At 35.8% G+C, this 19,814-nt stretch overlaps 2 protein-coding genes across 2 annotated transcripts; one reads left to right on the top strand and one right to left on the bottom strand.

Annotated features, from left to right (window-relative positions):
- The first annotated feature begins 350 nt into the window (after nt 1-350).
- Nucleotides 351-10,316, top strand: sytl4 (synaptotagmin-like 4). The gene is made up of 17 exons (XM_073820792.1): nt 351-484; nt 1,981-2,118; nt 3,145-3,360; nt 3,510-3,619; nt 3,845-3,959; nt 4,536-4,673; nt 4,752-4,848; nt 4,949-5,045; nt 6,166-6,266; nt 6,372-6,461; nt 6,573-6,751; nt 6,933-7,026; nt 7,392-7,553; nt 7,627-7,735; nt 7,806-7,911; nt 8,000-8,211; nt 9,684-10,316. The coding sequence occupies exons 2-17, from the start codon at nt 2,003-2,005 to the stop codon at nt 9,824-9,826; spliced, it is 2,085 nt and encodes a 694-aa protein (XP_073676893.1). The 5' UTR covers nt 351-484; nt 1,981-2,002; the 3' UTR covers nt 9,827-10,316.
- Nucleotides 10,132-17,028, bottom strand: srpx2 (sushi-repeat containing protein X-linked 2). Its single transcript, XM_073820793.1, has 10 exons — nt 16,817-17,028; nt 14,315-14,392; nt 14,042-14,233; nt 13,776-13,952; nt 12,838-12,961; nt 12,627-12,748; nt 11,897-12,076; nt 11,677-11,810; nt 11,473-11,594; nt 10,132-10,734 (listed from the first exon to the last, which is right to left on the bottom strand). Exons 1-10 carry the CDS (start codon nt 16,884-16,886, stop codon nt 10,554-10,556), a joined length of 1,380 nt encoding a protein of 459 aa, XP_073676894.1. The 5' UTR covers nt 16,887-17,028; the 3' UTR covers nt 10,132-10,553.
- Nucleotides 17,029-19,814: the final 2,786 nt, after the last annotated feature.

Here is a 19,814-nt window from a genome sequence, read left to right as displayed (position 1 = left end):
AACACACAATGAACAATATATTTATTATGCTATTTATTAATCTTTGTTAATATTAGTTAATGAAAATACAGTCGTTCATTGTTAGTTCATGTTAGTTCACGGTGCATTAACTAATGTTAACAAACACAAAGGTTCCAGTACGTTTCAAAAAATACATTTTAAACATTATTTTATATGAAACGTATTTCATTTTAAGCTATTCTCTAAGCTTCACATCAGTTCAAATCTTAAAACACAGGACCTAAAGGCAAAATGTGATTTCTGTCCAATGACCTCCATTCCAAGGAGGAAACGCTGACGTCTGCGCGCATCGTGGACGCGCACCTGTTGCACGGTGTTCCAGAGTCTCTGACGCGCAGAGCTGCGGTGACTAAAAAGTTTCCGTTTGTTCCGGGACGACGTTTATTTGGCAAAGCTGGGAAGTCGGTGAGCTCGCAGGGAGAAGGCAACGAAAGAAAGAGTGTGGGAAAATCCTGCGCTGTTGGTAAGTAAACATTTAAACCACATTTGAAGAGATTCTGTTAGAGATGATAGGAATCTAGGGAAACTGTACTAACACTGTTTATATTCTACTCCGGAATAATGCTTTCCTATGATACGCAACGAGTCGAGAGTTTCTCAGTTGTTGTCATTATGCCTCGATGTAACGTTAGTCACTTTTATTTTTAAGATCTTAAAGTCTGCTAACATTTGTGTTTTATTTTCCTATATAGTTCGTTTGCCTCTTCTTTTCCTATACGTTAACTGTACTTTTCTGTTTATTTAACTCTTTTTTTTTATATATGTAATGTTGCATGATTTAGTTAAATGAATTCAGTGTTAGTATTTGTTGTCCATGTGTTAGAGCAGGATAAATCCTTCAGTATAGCTGGAAGAAACTCCACTCATTGTGGTTCTCACTTTAATCCTTTCCATTTTCCTCAAACATTCAAAGAATGAGGAACAAGTTTGTTAAGACGGTCCGTTTGTTTTGAATAGACCAAACCAGTCTTAATTGAAGGTTATTTGATATAGATTTTTTTCTTTTCTCATACATTTGCCACCACTTGTGCTCAATGGACTTTTACAAGGCTCTTGATTGCTACCAAGTAATAATCATCATAAGTGCCTCATTTGGAAAAGAAGTAGGTTTGCTAAAGACCTCCACCCATGGTTGTGTGTCCATAAAGGGCGGTAACTCTTGTGATACGCTGACTGCATGTTGTTTTCCTCTTTTCCTGATGACATTCCAGTGCTCTGCCCCTTTTCCCAGGCTCTGTTGGCCTTTAGTTATTTTCAAACAACATTAATTTTATTGATTTGCTGTCCATAACTTTACAAGCGACAAATCAAAACATGGTTCTCATGCTCTCCAGTCAGAACATTATTTTTGGCCTTTCACTAAGAGCGTGATGAGAAGCCATCACCTGCATTTTTGCAAAATGCATACATTTGCTTGGCTTGATTTATTAAATGATTTACTAATGCTAATACACTATAATTGATTTATGTGGTAGATGCCTGGATGTGAATATCTCTACTTCCCTGCTGCGATATTGATATTGCAAGCCATTGGTAACCAACTAATTTGCATGTGGAGCTGCATGTCACAGGGTGTCCTTGTGTTTGTCTAATTACTCAGCTCCTGCAGGGAGGTGTTGAGAAGCCTGTGACATACTGACACTGACAGACACTACATGAAAGGTCACTCCCTTTATTTGTCAATTCTGCCCTGTCTCCAGGTCTCTACCCTTTTTACAAACAGCAGGACTTCCTTTATTTGTGTAACACTCTCATTATATATCTTAGTCTAATCACTGAAAAGCAAATGACCTCTTTTTGGTTGGGTAGCTTCTGTATTCATATTATCAGTGAGCGACACTGGTATGTTACTCAGTAAGTGGTTCTACAAGTTTCTGTAATATGCATTTGTGTTGACATAGAATATATTTTGTTGACTTAATGCATCTAGAGACATTTGTTTGTTTTTTTATTCCTTAGAAGCAGGGCTTGACTCGCAACGATGGTGCAGAACATGGAGATCAATGTGTCTTTCCTGACTGAGTCTGAGCAAGAATTCATACTAGAAGTCCTTCGGCGAGATGAGGAGCTGAGGCGCTTGGAGGAGCTGCGTGTAAAGTAAGTGTCATGGTTGCTTCATTGAGAATCAGTCCTGTTCTAGAAATGCAGATTTAAATAAAATTGTTTATGTAATTTATATGATTTTAATGTTTTTATGTTGCTCAAACTGCTTTAAATTGCTTTTTTTCCCCACACATCTACACTCCATACACCATAATGGCAAAGCAAAAAACAGGTTTTAACATCTTGGCAAATTTATAAAAAATTAAAATATGATTCCATTTCATAAGTATTCATACCCTTATCTGGGACAGTTGACATTTAGCTCAGGAGCATGCATATTGCTTGTAAATGTTACTACACTTCGAATTAAGTTAACTTGTGGCAAATTCAATTGAATGGGTATGATTTGGAAAGGCACACACATCTTAATAAAAGGTCTAACAGCTGAAAATGCATATCAGAGCAAAAACCAAGCCCTGAGGTATACAAAAACTGCCTTTAGAGCTCAGAGACAGGACTGCATCGAGCCACACATCGATGCATTTCAGAAAAAAATCTGCTGCGTTGAAGGTTCACAGAAGCATGTAGTCTCAGTTATCCTTAATGGAAGAAGTTTGAAACAACCAGGACTCTTCCTAGAACAGGCCTCCTGGCCAAGCTGAGCAATGGATGGAGGACCTTGGCTAAAGTGGTGACCAAGAACCTGATGATCACTCTAGTTGAGCTCCATGATCATATGCATATGGGAGAAACTTACAGAAGGACAAACATCACTGCAACATTCTGGGCTTTATGGTGGTATGGCAACACTCAATCCTCTCCTCAATGAAGACACATGAAAACACACTTGGAATTTGCAAAAGAAAAAAGCACCTAAAGGACCCTTTTTAAAATTTAAATACATTTATGAAGTCGTGACAATTCTGTTTTTGTCATGATGGTGCATGGAGTGTAGATTGATGTGGAAAAATGTAATTTAAAACAGTTTAACATACTGCAGCAATATAACAAAAAGTAAAAAAAATGAAGGGGTATGAATACTTTCGCAAAGCACTGTAAATGCTATTTTTGTACTCTTAGGAAGCTGAAAGCTGAGCTGCTGGATATCAAAAGAAAGGGTGCAAAGCGTAGCGGTGGGAATTACAGCGAGCGCAGCTGTGGCCGCTGCCAAGAGCCTATGGGCCTTCTGAACCGCAACGGTATCCAGTGCAGAGTATGCAAACATCAGGTTTGCAAAAAATGTCAATCAGCTCGACCCAACGGATCTTGGATGTGCACAGTGTGTGCCAAAGAGATGTGAGTGTGCACCCCATGACTCCCAGCATCCCTCTCTTTGGCCTCAGTCCACTTAGAAACCCTATTATCAAGAGAAACATTAGACTGGAAATGAGGCCCTTGCTTAATGGAAAAGGTTAATGTTCAACAGGTTTTTTTCCCTCTCTCAGAGATCTGAAGATGAGCACTGGAGACTGGTTCTTTGACGAGAGGGTTAACCGCTACTCTACAGCTCCTGGACACGATTTAGTTCGAGTTTCCCTCAGGAAGAGGCCATTGGGTGAGTACAGGAAGCAGATGCCAGACAGTCTGATACAGCAATGTGAACTTGAAGGTTTTGTTTTTATAAAGGGTGGATTATAGATTTTCTTTTTGTGTACACGAGGAGAGGACATAGGAATAATCCTCCTGTTTACCTTAGAGTAAAATGGCTGGTAGTTTTTGAGATTAATAATTATACAAACTCACTTCCCCGTTTTAAAAAAATGACATCTCTCTGTTGTAGGTAAAAAGCACGGGACAGCTGGGGAAATGCTGTTAAACAAAGCGGAGCTGAATACCAGCCAAACCGTACCTATGCCTAGGCCAAGACTAAAAGACATCGCACTAGCAAATAAGAGGTCATCATCAGCACTTATTATATAGTCTCATGTATCTACTGAGCAAATAACGTAATGTTCTTTATCATTTTAATATTTACTATTCCATTTAAAATGTTTACTTTTTTCCAATCATCTTATTTCGCTTTGGTCTATTTAAAATCACACAGACCAGTTCTTTGTTAAAGAGTTCGTCCAAAAATGAAAATTCTGTCAAAATGCACACACACACACACACACACACACACACACATACATTTTGGAGATAATTCACATAGATCTTTCCTGTAAAACAACCATCTCCACAGGCTTTTTGCATGCAGTTTTGACTTAATGGCATTTGGTTACAAGGCACAGAAGCAATTACATTTGATAATAATGTCCAACCTGTTTGTTTAAGATCTTATCAATTTTGTGTTCCACAGAAAAAAAGCATTTAGGTTTATAATGATGTTAGGATGAGTAAAAGTAAATTTGTATTTTTGAGTGTACAATATTTCCAGCCATGCAATGCCAGTATGGTTAATGTGTTTTAATGTAATTTATTAGGATGACATTTGTCATCACTCTATACTTCATCCTGTCTCATTCTTTCAGATCATCTCTTGAGATTTCTGAAGGACTTGATGTGCAAGAGCAACAACATAGTGACACACAATCAATAGAAAAAGCCAGTCTAGGCAGCAGCAGCCACGCTGAAACCAAATCATCCCACAGTACCCCCATAATGCAAAGGTAAGGTCTGAGTCTGAGATGCAGAAATCCATGACTTGTGATTTAATAGTGTGATGCAAGCCTCTGATTTGCATCTAGAAAAGAGGAACCAACAGACAGTACTAGTCCAGCAGGCTCTGCTATGTCCACCCTAATGGTCCCCGCTAACAGTGACAGTCCATCTAACACTGAGACAGTAAGTGTTTATTCATAGCTCACCCTGTTAAGCCGTATGTTTTCTCTGTCCCAGTTCTGTTCATGTGTCACCTATTATCTTGAATTTCCACCAACTTAAGGCCTCATTAATTCATCACATGAATGCCTGTTCTGACTCCTTGCGTGACGTGGATGGGCTTTTCAAGAAAAGTGTCAGAAGAGTGCACAAACTATCAGGTATGCGTATATATACTGCTGTTCAAAAGTCTGTGATCAGCACTTTTCTTAAGTATTTAATTTTTTTTTTTTTCAGCAAAGAAGCATTAAATTAATCCAAACTGACAGTAAAGTCATTTAAAGCCAAATATATTTAAAAATTTATAATAATAATACATCTATTCTGAGCACCAATCAGCATATTAGAATGATTTCTGAAGGTGACTCTGAAGATTGGAGTAATAATTCTGAAAATTCAGCTTTGCCATCACAGGAATAAATTACATTTTAAAATGTATTCAGATAGAAAATGGTTATTTTGAAATGTAATATTATTTCATAATTTTACTGTTTTTATTTTTATTTTATTTTATTTTTTTGTACAAATTTATGCAGTATTGGTAAGCTTTAGAGACAAAAAAAACCTTTTCAAAATCTTCTGACCCTAAACACTAGTGTACAATAATTAATTAATTAATTTATTAGGGGTTCAAGCTCATAGCGCTGAAACCCTGTTGTAATTGTTAGAATTATCAACAACAAAAAAATGTCAACTCTCTGTCGCAAAGGGATGCACATGTATATAAAAAAAAAATCGCGGAAAAAACATAAAAACGGTCATGACTATGCATGACTTCGTCTTAGAGAATCCAAAAAGAGGACACCCTCCACAGGATGGGCTTGACTCCCCCAACAACCAACAATCATATTTCTGTTGTGAATTACCAGGATTTGCCAAAAATGTTTTTTTAATCATTGATTTAGGTGGTTACAGGCTTGCTATATATAACATGCACCCCCGGTTTCACAGACAAGGTTTAAGCCTAGTCCCAGACTAAAATGTAAGTCTGAGCTGTTTCAACTAACAGAAACTTGTATTGACTGATCTTAAAATATATCAGTGCCTTTGTTTTGTCTCAAGATGCTCACCAGTCATGTTTTTTTTCTGAGCATGTTTATAAAAATGACTTAAATGTCGTAATTGAACTATGGCCTAATCCTGGTTTAGTCTAAGTTCTGTCTGTGAAACCAGGACATAATGTCTGTTTTCAAGTGCTTAAATGCCTTAAAGTGCTTGAACCCGGTATTTTTATTTTATTTTACTCTGGGTTTTAAATATGCATAAACTGTTCTGATATAGATATTAAACCAGCCTCCACACTTGATTTGCGTGAAGAAGGAAAAGAAAGTCCTGCGCCTTCTATGGGAGATAGAAGCCAGTCAGTTCCTGGCCTTAATGCTGTGAGTTAATTTCAAACTAATTCAAACTATTTTAAATAAGATTGTACTGTTTTATTCTCACCTGCAAACAAAAGTGACTTGATTGTCATGTCTGACTTGTTTCAGGATGATGAGGAGGAGGAAGATATTGATAACTTGGTGAATATACACAGGTTGAAATTTGGTGATAGCTTGGGAAGTCTGGGAGGCTCGAGGGTAACCCACCTTTAATATTATTAATTAAATAAGTAATATTGAAATTGTTAATAATTAATTATTACTAGCAATACAATATTTTAAATGTATTTTTTTAAACAATTTTCACAGGCAACTCTTGGTAGTACGATGAGTGTGTACAGTGAAGCAGGAGACTACGACCGTGTGGAAGTGAGTGGAGATATTTACTTCTCTCTCAGCTACGATGAGCCCAGCCAGAGCCTGTCTGTCGTGGTCCAGGAGTGTAAAGGGCTGGCTTATGCTGATGCAGCAAAAAAGAAGTGCAACCCGTAAGTGGGCCTCCACACAGCATATGCTAAGTAATTTCCCTGCCATTTCCTGAGAGGGTCTCATGTTCTGTACTGTCTTCCAAGAATAATAATTTTCCATCCATGAATCATACGCTGGGTTTCCCCGTTTCAAAGAGAAATCACTGCAAAACTAACCCCACTGGTTGATTTCTTTCCACAGATATGTCAAGGCCTACCTACTCCCAGACAAGAGCAAGAAGAAAACTTCAATCAAACATAACAACATTAATCCCAGTTTTAAGGAAACACTGAAGGTATAGTTTCAAGTCTTTTCAATAAATTTATTCCCAATTTCCCATTTTTTTCATGGTGTGGAACAACAGTACTATCAGAAACTGATACCAGTGAGTAATAATAGCAACACTTAAGTCTATAAGATGTGCTTTAACCGGCAGGTAATTAAAACACTGCACACTAACATCGGGTTTCGAATGGGCTTGGTATTGACAGAAAAGATAAGTACACTGTTATCACCGAGTCACAGTCACAAATATTAGTTCATATGCTTGCCCCATTTTAATCTAGAGCAAACAACATGCACAGTTCACACAAACAGAGTAAATAAACCTTGCAATCTCTATTTCATAGTGACAACCTGTCTTGTTCTTGTTTGTTTTAGTATTCCATCAGCCGCACCCAGCTGATGACTCGAACACTACAACTCTCAGTTTGGCACTATGACCGTTTTGGCCACAATGCCTTTCTGGGTGAGGTGGAGGTACCACTGGATAGCCATGATATTGACTCTGCGCATCAAGAGTGTATGGCTCTTAGAGGAAAGGTATATGCTTGTACCCAAACATTGCAACCAAGTTTTTGTTTTGTTTAGTACAACCTTTAATTTTTTTCCTTAGGGAGCTGCCCAGTCAGCCTCTCCATTCGATCAGTACAAAGGAGAGCTGGTGATTTCACTGAAGTATGTCACAGCAAATAAGACAAATGGAGAGGACTCTAATGGAAAAGGTGAGGGGAAACACAGTTAACATATCTGTAACATATTGACATTACATTATGGCTCTATTGTCTACTGAAGGAAAAAAGACCAAAGCCAGTGGTGCTGAGCTGCACGTATTGATCAAAGAGGCCAAAAATCTAACCGCCACGAAAGCTGGAGGCACATGTGATTCCTTTGTGAAAGGGTTTGCAAACATCTGATTCATTACATCTGTTTAGTTTTTAAAGGTCTTTGTTGTGTCGTTTATTTCTACTAATAACGCTGTCCTTCAGGTATCTGCTGCCATCACAGAGCAAGTCTTCCTCAAAGAAGAAGACTCCGGTAGTGAAGAAGACAAAGAGCCCAAACTACAACCACACACTGGTGTACAACGACCTGAGTCTGGAGCAGCTGAAGGATGTATGTCTGGAGCTTACTGTCTGGGACAGAGAGACCCTGTCTAGCAACGACTTCCTGGGAGGAGTTCGCCTCAGCTTGGGAGGAGGTAAAGGCATCTGCTGCTACATACAGTGCCTTGCGAAAGTATTCATACTCCTTAATTTGTTCATGTTTTGTTATGTTTCTACCTTAGGTTAAACTGCTTTAATTACTTAATTATTTTTTCCACATCAATCTACACTCCATGCACCATAATGACATGGCAAAAACAGAAATGTCACAACTTTATACATTTATTAAAAATAAAAAAACTGAAATACGTACATGGCACAGTATTCATACCCCTAACACAGTTCTTAGCTGAAGCACCTTTACAGCCTCAAGCTATCCTCTCCTATCTTCACATATGACCATGGAGCTCGGCTAAAGTGAACGCTACATGACTACACGTTTTTGTGAACCTACAATGCAGCAGATTTTTTAAATGAAAACTGTTCCCCAGACGTGTGGCTTGATGCAGTCCTGTCTCTGAGCTCTACAGACAGTTTTTTTTATTACCTCAGAGGGTTGGTTTTTGCTCTAATATGCATTTACAGCTGTTCGACCTTTTAAGATGTGTGTGCCTTTAAAAATCATACCCATTCAATTGAATTTGCCAAAGGTTAACTTCTCTCGCAGTGTAGTAACATCTACAAGCAATATGAATGCTCCTGAGCTAAATTTCAAGTGTTCCAGATAAGGGTATAAATACTTACGCAATGGAATCATTTAAGTTTTTTTATTTTTAATACATTTGCAGAGATGTTAAAAACATTTTTTTTTTGCTTTGCCATTATGGATTGTAGATTGATTTTGGAAAAAAAAGTAATTTAAAGCAGTTTAACATAAGGCACCAACAACAAAATGTGAAAAAATGAATATGAAAACTTTTGCAAGGCACTGTATTCCTTTGAGCTGAAATCAATTCAGAAGCCGTTAAAGGGATAGTTCACCCAAAACTGAAAATTCTGTCATTAATTCCTTACCCTCTGTAAGACATTCGTTTATCTTTAGAACACAAATTAAGATATTTTTGATGAAATCTGAGATATTTCTGAACCTGCATAGACAACAATGTAACTGACATGTTTAAAGCCTGTAAAGCCACAAGAATACTTTGTGCACAAAGAATACAAAAATAACGGAAATAACTATTCTCTTCCGTGTCAGTCTTTGACGCGAATTCATGAGTGTACCACGACGCATGCTGACGCAGGAACCATTGATGTCACATGTACTATTTTAAAGATGTCCTTACTACCTTTATGGGTCTTGAATGTGTCAGTTGCATTGCTTGCTATGCAGGGTCAGAAAGCTCTCGGATTTTATCAAAAATATCTTAATTTGTGTTCCAAAGATGATTGAAGGTCTTACAAGTTTGAAACAACATGAGGGTGAGTAATCAATGACAGAATTTTCATTTTTAGTTGAACTATCCCTTTAATATTTTTGTAGAAACCATGATACATTTTTCATAAATAAAAAGATCAAAAGAACAGCATTTGAACTTTATAAATGTCCAAACTGATGTTTGCACAGTGACTATCAAGGAGGGCAAGGAAGAGTGGGTGGCCGACTCCACAGGCGAGGAGATCTTGCTGTGGAAGAAGATGATGCAGTACCCCGACTCTTGGGCAGAGGGCACTCTTCCACTGCGCTCCTCCATGGGAAAGTGCAAGTAAGGACATTGCGCAACACAATTATCAGGACAAGGGTTACACATTCCACAACATTTGTGTGTTGCTGTTGCAGCTGTGCAGGATGAGAGCATTAATGGATTACAGTCATTTTTAAAGACTTTTTAGGTTAAAGCATCTTTTATTTTATTTTATTTTTATTTTAACATTTAAGACCAATAACAATGTGGAAATGTGCAGCATGTATGTGTCAATTATATTTATTTCCTATAAATGTTGCAGCTAAACAGATGTTTTCAAATACATCATTTTAATGCTGTTCTTAAAAATGAACGCTTGGAGACAGTAAATATTTTAGTTTGAATAACACTTTGGTTTTTAATGTTCACTTGATGTATGGCCCAGAAAGATTTATGTTTAAACACAATGTATTTTAATGTCATACTGCTGATTTACTTCATTGTGAGCATCTTCTTTTTAAGAGCTACATGAAAATATCAGCTTTTAATAAATATTAAATATTTTTAAAAATCCACATTGTGTGCTGTGCACTCGATTATAGATGGTTTCTTCAGAATATGTGAACTGTGCACTTGCAGATTAAAACCCGTTCCAGACTACATCACATTTCCAGCTGTGATTCTCTGTGAATAATATCTGCAATATGTAGTTTCGAATGATTGTTTGTCTAGGTAACACATTCTTGAGGTGCCTGTCGCTATATAGAAAACTCTGACCTACAACATCAGATCTTGAGTTGATCAGATCGAAGTCAGTCACAGAAGTCCCTGTTCGTCTCCAGTCTCTCTAACTCCTCCTCTGTAAGGAGATACTCCTCCACATATGTGTAGAGCTCATCAGAGGTGGTGGGGTTAACAAAGCGCTCCCGATCCACACCATACTCATCCAGAAGCACCATGGTGAAATATGATGTAGATATGTACAGTGCCTGTCTGTTACATACAAAAAAAAGAAACCACATGCAAATAATAATTTACCACACATGCATAGTGGAGAGAATCAGTAAAACATTTTCCTTTACTACAGAGTCCCTTTTGTTGCAAAACCTAATGAAAGTGTTTTGTCCAAGATTGTCATGTGGCTTTTATTAAAATAAGGCCTGATCAATACTTCTCTGTTGGAGCTTAAAGGGATAGTTCATCCAAAATGAGAATTCTATCATTAATTCCTCACTCTCATGTCGTTCCAACTCCGTAAGATATTTGTTTATCTTTGGAACACAAATTAATACATTTTTGATGAAATCCGAAATCTGATGTACTTAACTTTCTGGGCCTTGAATGTGGTAGTTGCATTGCTGTCAGAAAGCTGTCGGATTTCATCAAAAACAAACTAATTTGTATTCCCAAGATGAATGAAGGTCTTACGGCTTTGGAAAAACATGAGGGTGCGTAATTAAAGAAAGAATTTTCATTTTTGGGTAAACTAACCATTAAAGTCAGCATTAATTCTAGTTTTCATCCCATGTTACTCAATATATATATATTGAACAAGCTTAAAATTGGACTTGATTTTATGTCCTGCAGGATATTAAAAAAGTAAATATAGTTAATTGCATGTTGACTTTGAGTATTTGTTTGTAATATGACTTCCATGTCAGTCTGTAAATACAGCAGTTAAATATACTGTGTTTAACATGTAAACACTACTATAGATAATTAGTATGTTACCTAAGACCCTCTATGACTTCAGGCTGTAGTCGTTGTTCTTTGATGCGGCCCACGGCGCGAGGTGGAGTTCCTAAGAGCTCGATCACTGTCACATGTCGCATATCCAGACCGCACTCAGCTTTCTGCATCAGAACATTCCCACAGTCATATAGACTCTCCTTTCTTTAGATTGTTTTTGCTTTAAGTCAAAGACATATCTATTACCTGCAGCATAATATTCTGAAGTCTGTACTTTTGGTTAGCGTTATCTGGAGTGGACACAACAAGAAGTCTTCTCTTTTCGTAAAACTGGTCAAGCAGAGCACCAGCTGACCTGACGTCTGTTTTAATGGCCATTGCTAAAAGCAAAAGCAAATGGTTCATACAACAATTTAAGAAAAAATTATTTTAGTGTTTCAGTTTAAATACACAACCACATACTCACACACGCACTGAGCGGCTTCATCAGACCAGTTGCGGTTGAACTGACAAACGCGTGTCGCAAAACCTGACCTTTCAAAGCCTGGATCACAATGGTATTCGCATACAGCCCCATAATTATTGCCATCAGATGAACATGTCAGATAGCCGTGCATAGGTGGCTTTAGCTTTGGGCATCGCCTCACTGAGAAAACAAAAATTTCGGTTTAAGGCATTTATACCGATGTATAATACAACGAAAGGGCAACTGACTAGATCTAGAGAAGGAAATTAAAACTTTAAAGGGATAGTTCACCCAAAAATGAAAATTCTGTCATTAGTTATTCACCCTCATGTCATTCCAAACCCATATTTGATAGATAAACCCATCATTTGACACGGAATAGAAGAAAATGCTGAATGTAGTTATTATTTTAGTTTTCTTTGTGTGCAAAAAGTAATGTAGCTTCATAAAATTAAGGTTGAAACACTGATGTCACATGGACTATTTTAATGATGTCCTTACTACCTTTCTGGGCCTTGAATGTGTTAGTTGCACTGCTCTCTATGGAGGGTTAGAAAGCTCTCGGATTTCATCAAAAATATCTTAATTTGTGTTGAAAACTGTCTCAATGCTTTTGGTCCATGTAATGAAAGTCAATTTTTATTTTTGAGTGAACTAGTCCTTGAACTAGTGAACTAGAGTCTCTTTAACACGTCAAAGCAGAAACCTCAAAATGTAATACTGGCTGTACCTTCAACTTGCACTGTAAACTTGCATGTGGCTGTGTTGCGAGCCTGGTCAGATACTTTATATCGAATTGTATGTATTCCTTCAGGAAAGTCGAATCCAGACTCTGGTCCACTTCGCATGACCCTGGTAAAGGATGATAAAAATGCAGTTTACATATTGCCTCTTTGACACTAAGGAAGTTAGATGGCTTTCATAAAATGTGCTGCACATACTGTAGTGCTTTGTCAGCGGTATCTTTAGCAACAGGACGCTCCCATGAAACCATGACAGTTACTTTTCCAGGTTCTGCTACCTTCACTCTGGACAAAGGACATTTCAGTTTGGGGGGTTCATAATCTGAAACAATGCAATTTTTATTAAACGTTACACCATCTTCTCTCTGATTTGTAAAAACTGCAATCTACAGCTGAGGTCAAAAGTTTACATCCCCCTTTCCGAATCTACAAAATGTAAATTATATTACCACAAAAAATGGCTCATAAAATGTTACTGTTTATTTAATACTGGCCTGAATAAAATATTTCACATGAAAGATGTTTACATTTAGTCCACAAGAGAAAATAATAGTTGAATTTATAAAAATGACCCTGTTCCATTGAGTCGTAATACTGTGTTGTTACCTGAATGATCCACAGCTGTGATTTTTTTTATTTTTTATTTAGTGATAGTTGTTCATGAGTCTCTTGTTTGTCCTGAACAGTCAAACGTGCTGTTCTTAAGAAAAATCCTTCAGGTCCCAAAAATTTTTTGGTGTATTTGAACCCTTTCCAACAATGACTGTATGATTTTGAGATGCATCTCTTCACATTGAGGACAACTGAGGGGCGAATATGCAACAACTACAGAAGGTTCAACTGCTCACTGATGCTCCAGACGGAGGCAGTTTATGGTGAGAGTTTCAGGTTAGAACACAGTATACAAGGGGATGTAAACTTTTGAATGGGGTCATTTTTATAAGTACTATATGTAAACATCTTTTATGTGAAATGTCTTTTTCAGGTCATTACTTAATAAACAATAACATGCATTTTGTATGATACTCTTACTTAGGTAAAATAATGACCATTTTGCAGATTCTGAAAGGGGATGTAAACTTTTGACCTCAACTCTATGAATGAATACATTAGACTGAATGGATTTTCTATTTTACCTGTACATGTTGGTTCACTGCCACTCCATGTTCCCTCTTCTTGGCACATCCGGTAGCGATCTCCCTCGATCTGATAGCCTTCATAGCAGGTATAGTCACACCTGGAGTCTACCAGAAAACCGCGGGAGCAACTGTACATACCGTGGTCAATCAGAGGCAGAACATGGCAACGTATCCCTGCGATTCAGACATAATATAAACACATGGTTCAAGTAAGGATAGATGTTGTCTGTGACATAATTATAACACCTTTTAAGTACACTTACTTCGACAGACAGCGGATCCAGACCATCGGCGGTTGGGCATGCACTGCACCGATGCTTGTCCCAGCCGTTTATATCCACGCTCACAAGACAGCAAACAGCGAGTTCCAAGCGAGCCTCGGTGGTGCCCACCTCGAGGAGAAGAGCAGGACACTTCCCCATGGGACAGCTTAAGTGCATGGCACCACTGTGGATCTGATGGCAAAAATGGAAATGGTTTTAAAGTAACTAGTATTTCACAATCAGTCATATTGTATCATTTGTAAGAGTATTCACGTTTGTAGTCCAACTGAGGGGTGTAGTAAGTCTCGTCCACATGCACAACTTCATTGGTGTCATGGTAAGACGCTGAGCCTAAAATCAAACAAAATGAAATCTGAAGCTTTGATTTAAAATATTGGCCAGCACATCAGAGAAGCAGATCAGCTGCATCATTAGTATCCTGCGGCCTCAGCAGTCGAGAAAAAGATCCCCAACCACTCCTGTTTTTGTTTCCAAGCAGCACAACCACCATCATCATCATTCTTTCCTCTCACACTAGTTTTTCCGGTTTCACACACAAATCTCTTTACTCATTGGGGGAACTGTTTATACCCATGAGATTTTCCATATACTGAGAAGATTGCTAAAGGGACCAAACTAAAGTTCAATACTGTACAGTATGGATCAACGTCAGCCGAAATCTAGGCCAGTTTTATTTTAACTAATTCCAAAATCACATTTGCCAAAAGGTGCTGCTCTGTGCACACAGAAAACTGAAGATCCAGCCAAGTGAATTAAGGGTTTCCAAGTCCATGTTTACTGGATTAGAAAGTCATTTTTTGGAGGTCAGACAGTCAGTGTTATTTTAGTACTATTCATATACTAGTATTTAATACAGCTGAAGTCAAAAGTTTACATACACCTTGCAGAATCTGCAAAATGTTAATTATTTGACCAATATAGGAAGGATCATACAAAATGCATGTTTTTTAGTACTGACCTAAATAAGATATTTTACATAAAATATGTTTACATATAGTCCACAAGAGAAAATAGTAGTTGAATTAATAAAAAAGACCCCCTTACGCTTGATCAGGTTTATCCTGAACAGTTAAACCGCAGTCATTGTTGGAAAGGGTTCAAATACACAAAAATGCTGAAAAACCAAATAATTTGCAGAGGCTGTGAAAGCTTTTTACTGAAGAACAGCAGGCAGTTTAACTGTTCAGGACAAACAAAGGGAAATAAAATAAAAAATCATTCAAGTAACAACAGTATGAAGAACCAAGTAAGCAAGCATAGACTTTTAAACGAGTTTTTTTTTTATTTTTATAAATTCAACTATTATTGTTAATTACTTGGGTAATTGTCTTTTATGTAAAATATCTTATTCAGGTCAATAACGTGCATTTTGTATGAACCCTCTTATTTTGGTAAAATAATTAACATTTTGCAGATTCTGCAAGGTGTATGTAAACTTTTGACTTCAACTGTATATTCTGAGTTTTAATTTTTAAGCTAGCTTAAGTTAGTATCTTTGTGTTTTAATGATGTTATTAGTTTAAGCAACAAAACTCATTCTAAGTTGTGTAAAACTGAAACATGTCTGAGCAAAAGAAAATCAGCATCTGAGCCAATGATACGGAAAGAAGTTGTTGCCAGGCCTAGAGGGATATCTTTTGAAACATCCATCCAATTTACGAACCATTTGTCCTCTGTAGGGTCGGGGATGCTGGAGCTTATCCCAGAGTCCTGGATTTTAGGGAAGGAAATGCCATAGACAGAGATGGCTAGATTTTAAATACATTTAAATATATAAATTCACAATTCATTCTCATAGACTGACTGCAGCTGTCTACAGTCTAGAGAGTTGTAACATACCAAGACAGTGACTCAACATTTGTCAATACCCACACTGCTTTACACTACCTGGAAAACATTATGTAGCTGTCCTTGAGGGGGAAAATTTCCAATTTACATGGGGAAAATGTTGTTCTCATTTTCACAAACTTTGATTCTCATTTTCACAAACAGTTTGGAACTGTGCAGAAAGCCAAGCCACATTACTCTTTTCATTTGATAAAATATGTCAATATGCAAGCTCACATGAACAGCCATTTGTTTCAGATAATCAATGAAAAAAGTGTCTTTGTTTTTTATTTTTATTTTTTGGCAGTCGACCCAAAGATGACACAGGTAAAGCTTTCCATTTAGTAGTTCAAATTAGAGCTCTGACACAGATGGTGAGCTCACACTTAGTCATTACTGGGTCACTGGGTTATAATTACAACTGTTTAGACACTATGGACATTATACATCAAATAGTGAACATGTTAATAGTATGTTTCTGGCTACATTAAACGCCTAATGGATTAAACAAACTATGTTTATGTCTAAGTTTTCTAAAAAACTGCTCATTTGGCCAAATGTGCGTAGGCTTATTTCTCTGGAGTTAGACAAACTAGTGCGCAATTGAATGACAAAGGGGCTTTGAGAATCAATAGCCGGAAAGAAAACAAGCACGACTAAAACACAAAATTAACAAACAATGTTAAAAACTTACGTAGTCTGTCAGTTTAGCCTGTCTTTATATTCAATTCGTTCCTAAAAGCTAAAATAAAATCTTAATTTCTCCAGTAAAACCTGATAGTCCGTAACCTCAGTGCAAAGGTAAACAAAATCACAGCTAAACGTTCGAGAAAGTTTCAACTATGTACTCTAAAAAATAATTCAGCACTTTTAAATCCTGTTAAGAGAACCGTTTCATATAGAAAAAAGAAAGTAAAAATCTCTTACCCTCAGAGTATTCACCCAGAGTTTGATAAATGATGGACAACTCAACAAAAAGAATAGTAAATTTGTTCATTGCTTTGAATGTCAGGCGGTAATATGACTATAAATGTTAATACTGATTTTTACTTAAGATATATTCTGCTATTTCCTAAGTAGTCGTTCGGATAACTAATTCTTGACAGAGTTCAGATCCAAGCAGTGAGTCCCACGCAGCCTGCACACGACTGGCGTCTCTACAGAATCTCAGCACAAATTTCTTCCACTAGTCGGACTTAAATCACTTCTGTGTAATAAGCGCTTGGACGGATGGTGGCACTGCAGTTCCATTATCGTTTTTCTTGAAGCGGACCAAAGAAATGAGGTCTATAAATGATGAGTATTACCATAGCTGAATTATATGTGGTTTAATTTTTTAAGATTAAATTTTGAAATTGAATTAAATGTCAAAACATTTCAAACATATTTATTACTGCAGTCTAACTGGCAGTATTTATTTATTTACTCATTTGATAAATCCAGAATCAATCATTCTTTTGAACGAATCATTCAGAATCTTCTATCCTTAACAAACCACACGTCAATGGAAAGCCATGGTCACAGGGTCCATAGGTCCTGACCTTAGATCTGAAATAATTGAATAATTATAATCATACTACTGTGTCATAATTTTGAGAATCAATTCAAACATTAAAAACCTTAAATCAAAAAATAAAAAATAATATTATCAAATATTTTTTAATTATTGACCTATTTAGCTGAGTCCTACATGTGTTCTACATTTCTATTATTATTTTTATTATTATTATTTTTTAGAATTTGCACAGGTTGTAGATCTTTATTAAGTAAAGATCATGTTCCATTAAGATATTTTTGTAAATTTCCTTCCATAAATATATCAACATTTAATTTTTGATTAGTAATATGCATTGCTAAGAACTTTATTTAGACAACTTTAAAGGCAATTTTCTCAATATTTAGATTTTTTTTTTTTTTTGCACCCTCAGATTTCAGATTTTCAAATAGTTGTATCTCGGCCAAATATTGTCCTATCTTAACAAACCATACAGCAATTTAAAGCTTATTTATTCATTTATTTCCAAAATTGACCCTTATGACTGGTTATGTGATCCAGGGTCACAGGGTTCAGAGGTCCTGACCTTAGATCTAAAATAATTTAATAATTAAAATCGTAAAAAACTCAAATCCTTGATGATATTATCTTTTTATTATTATTATTATTATTATTAACCTGTTTAGCGGAGTCCCACATTTTGTGTTCTACATGTTCTTCCAAAAAAAGAAAATAGACCAAAATGTAATTTTATTTTTAGAATTTGCCCAGAAAGTGTAGTGTTAAATAGAAGTTTCTTTCTATGGCAGAAAATGAATGGAAAATAAAATGGCCTCCTGAGGCTGATAATAAACACTTAATAGTTAATATTATTATTTATAATAAACACTTTAAGGTTAAGCATCTCCTTTCTATAAAAATAAAAATAAAATGGCTTAATTTATAAAAATGAGTTTCAGGGCCTGTTTTGTACCCTGTTTGTGACTCTGGACCACAAAACCAGCCATATATATATATATATATTTTTTTTTTTTTTTTAAATGTAAATGTAAATCTGAAAGCTGAATAATAAAAAAAAAATCTAAATATAGAGAAAATCAATCAATGCATATTAGTAATCAAAAATTAAGTTTTGATATATTGACGGTAGGGAATTTACAAAATATCTTTATGGAACATAATCTTTACTTAAAATCCCAATGATTTTTGTCATAAAAGAAAAATCGATCATTTTGAGAATTTGCGAAGGTTGTAGTGTTAAATAGTAGTCTCTTTCTATGGCATAAAATGAATGAAAAATAAAACGCCTCACATTAAATTTTATTTGACCTCCCGAGGTTAATGATAAACACTTTCTGAAGGTTAAGCTACTCCTTTCTCAAAATAAAATTGCTTAATTTTTTAAAAATTAGTTTCGGGCCTGTTTTGTACCCTATTTGTGACCCTGGACCACAAAACCAGTCAAAAGGGTAAATTTATAAAATTCAGGTTTAAAAATAATAATAAAAAAGTGTGATATGAATCAGTCATGTCTATGGAATAAGAACGAATGATTCTGAATGATGATGGCTCATGCATCCTATTTCAGATACTTAAGATAAAATACACTACCAGTCAAAAGTTTTTGGACAGAAAGATTTTTAATGTTTTTATTTATTTATTATAATTTTTTTTTCAGTCTCTTCTGCTCACCAAGCCTGCATTTATTTGATCCAAAATACAACACAAGCAGTAATATTGTGAGATATTTTTACTATATTTAAAATAACTGCTTTCTATTTCAATATATTTTAAAATGTAATTTATTCCTGTGATCAAAGTAAAATTTTCAGCATCATTACTCCAGTCTTCAGTGTCGCATGATGCTTCAGAAATCATTCTAATATGCTGATTTGCTCTTTAAGAAACATTTATTATTATTATTATTATTATTATCAATATTTAAAACAGTTAAGTATATATTTCTTAGCTTTTTTATATTTTAATTATAGAAATTAATATTTTTATTTAAGGATGCTTTTGTTTAAAGATGATGATAAAGACATTTATAATGTTACAAAAAATTTCTATTTCAGATAAATACTGTTGTTCTGAACTTTCTATTAATCAAAGCAAAAGCAAATCTGAATTTTACAATGATTTCTGAAGGATCATGTGACTGGAGTAATGATGCAAAAAATCTAGCTTTGAAATCTCAGGAACAAATTACATTTTTTATATATATATTCAAATAGAAAAGGTTATTTTAAATAGTAAAAATATTTCAAAATGATACTGTTTTCGCTGTACTTTGGATCACCAAAAAAGCTTGGTGAGCTTTACAAAACATTACAAAACTTTTGACTGATAGTGTATATAAATAGTAGTCTCTTTTACAAATGTGCCTTACAAAAGTGAGTTCAGTGCTTAATTGTAATTTGTAGTGAGAAA

Source organism: Garra rufa, chromosome 16, assembly GCF_049309525.1.
Source record: "Garra rufa chromosome 16, GarRuf1.0, whole genome shotgun sequence".
NCBI classification, from domain to species: domain Eukaryota; kingdom Metazoa; phylum Chordata; class Actinopteri; order Cypriniformes; family Cyprinidae; genus Garra; species Garra rufa.
The sequence above is the reverse complement of the archived record's forward strand: the minus strand, read 5'-3'. Positions and strand labels throughout refer to the sequence as shown.

What these genes read in the sequence shown, in the direction of transcription:
- sytl4 (XM_073820792.1), top strand. Translation starts at nt 2,003, where the DNA reads ATGGTGCAGAACATGGAGATCAATGTGTCTTTCCTGACTGAGTCTGAG. An exon ending in GCAAAAAAGAAGTGCAACCC is followed by an intron (nt 6,752 to 6,932) that starts GTAAGTGGGCCT and finishes TTCTTTCCACAG; the next exon opens with ATATGTCAAGGCCTACCTAC. An exon ending in GTATGGCTCTTAGAGGAAAG is followed by an intron (nt 7,554 to 7,626) that starts GTATATGCTTGT and finishes TTTTTTCCTTAG; the next exon opens with GGAGCTGCCCAGTCAGCCTC.
- srpx2 (XM_073820793.1), bottom strand. Translation starts at nt 16,886, where the DNA reads ATGAACAAATTTACTATTCTTTTTGTTGAGTTGTCCATCATTTATCAA. An exon ending in TCTGGGTGAATACTCTGAGG is followed by an intron (nt 14,393 to 16,816) that starts GTAAGAGATTTT and finishes GTTTGATTTTAG; the next exon opens with GCTCAGCGTCTTACCATGAC. An exon ending in CAGTGAACCAACATGTACAG is followed by an intron (nt 12,962 to 13,775) that starts GTAAAATAGAAA and finishes GCATTGTTTCAG; the next exon opens with ATTATGAACCCCCCAAACTG.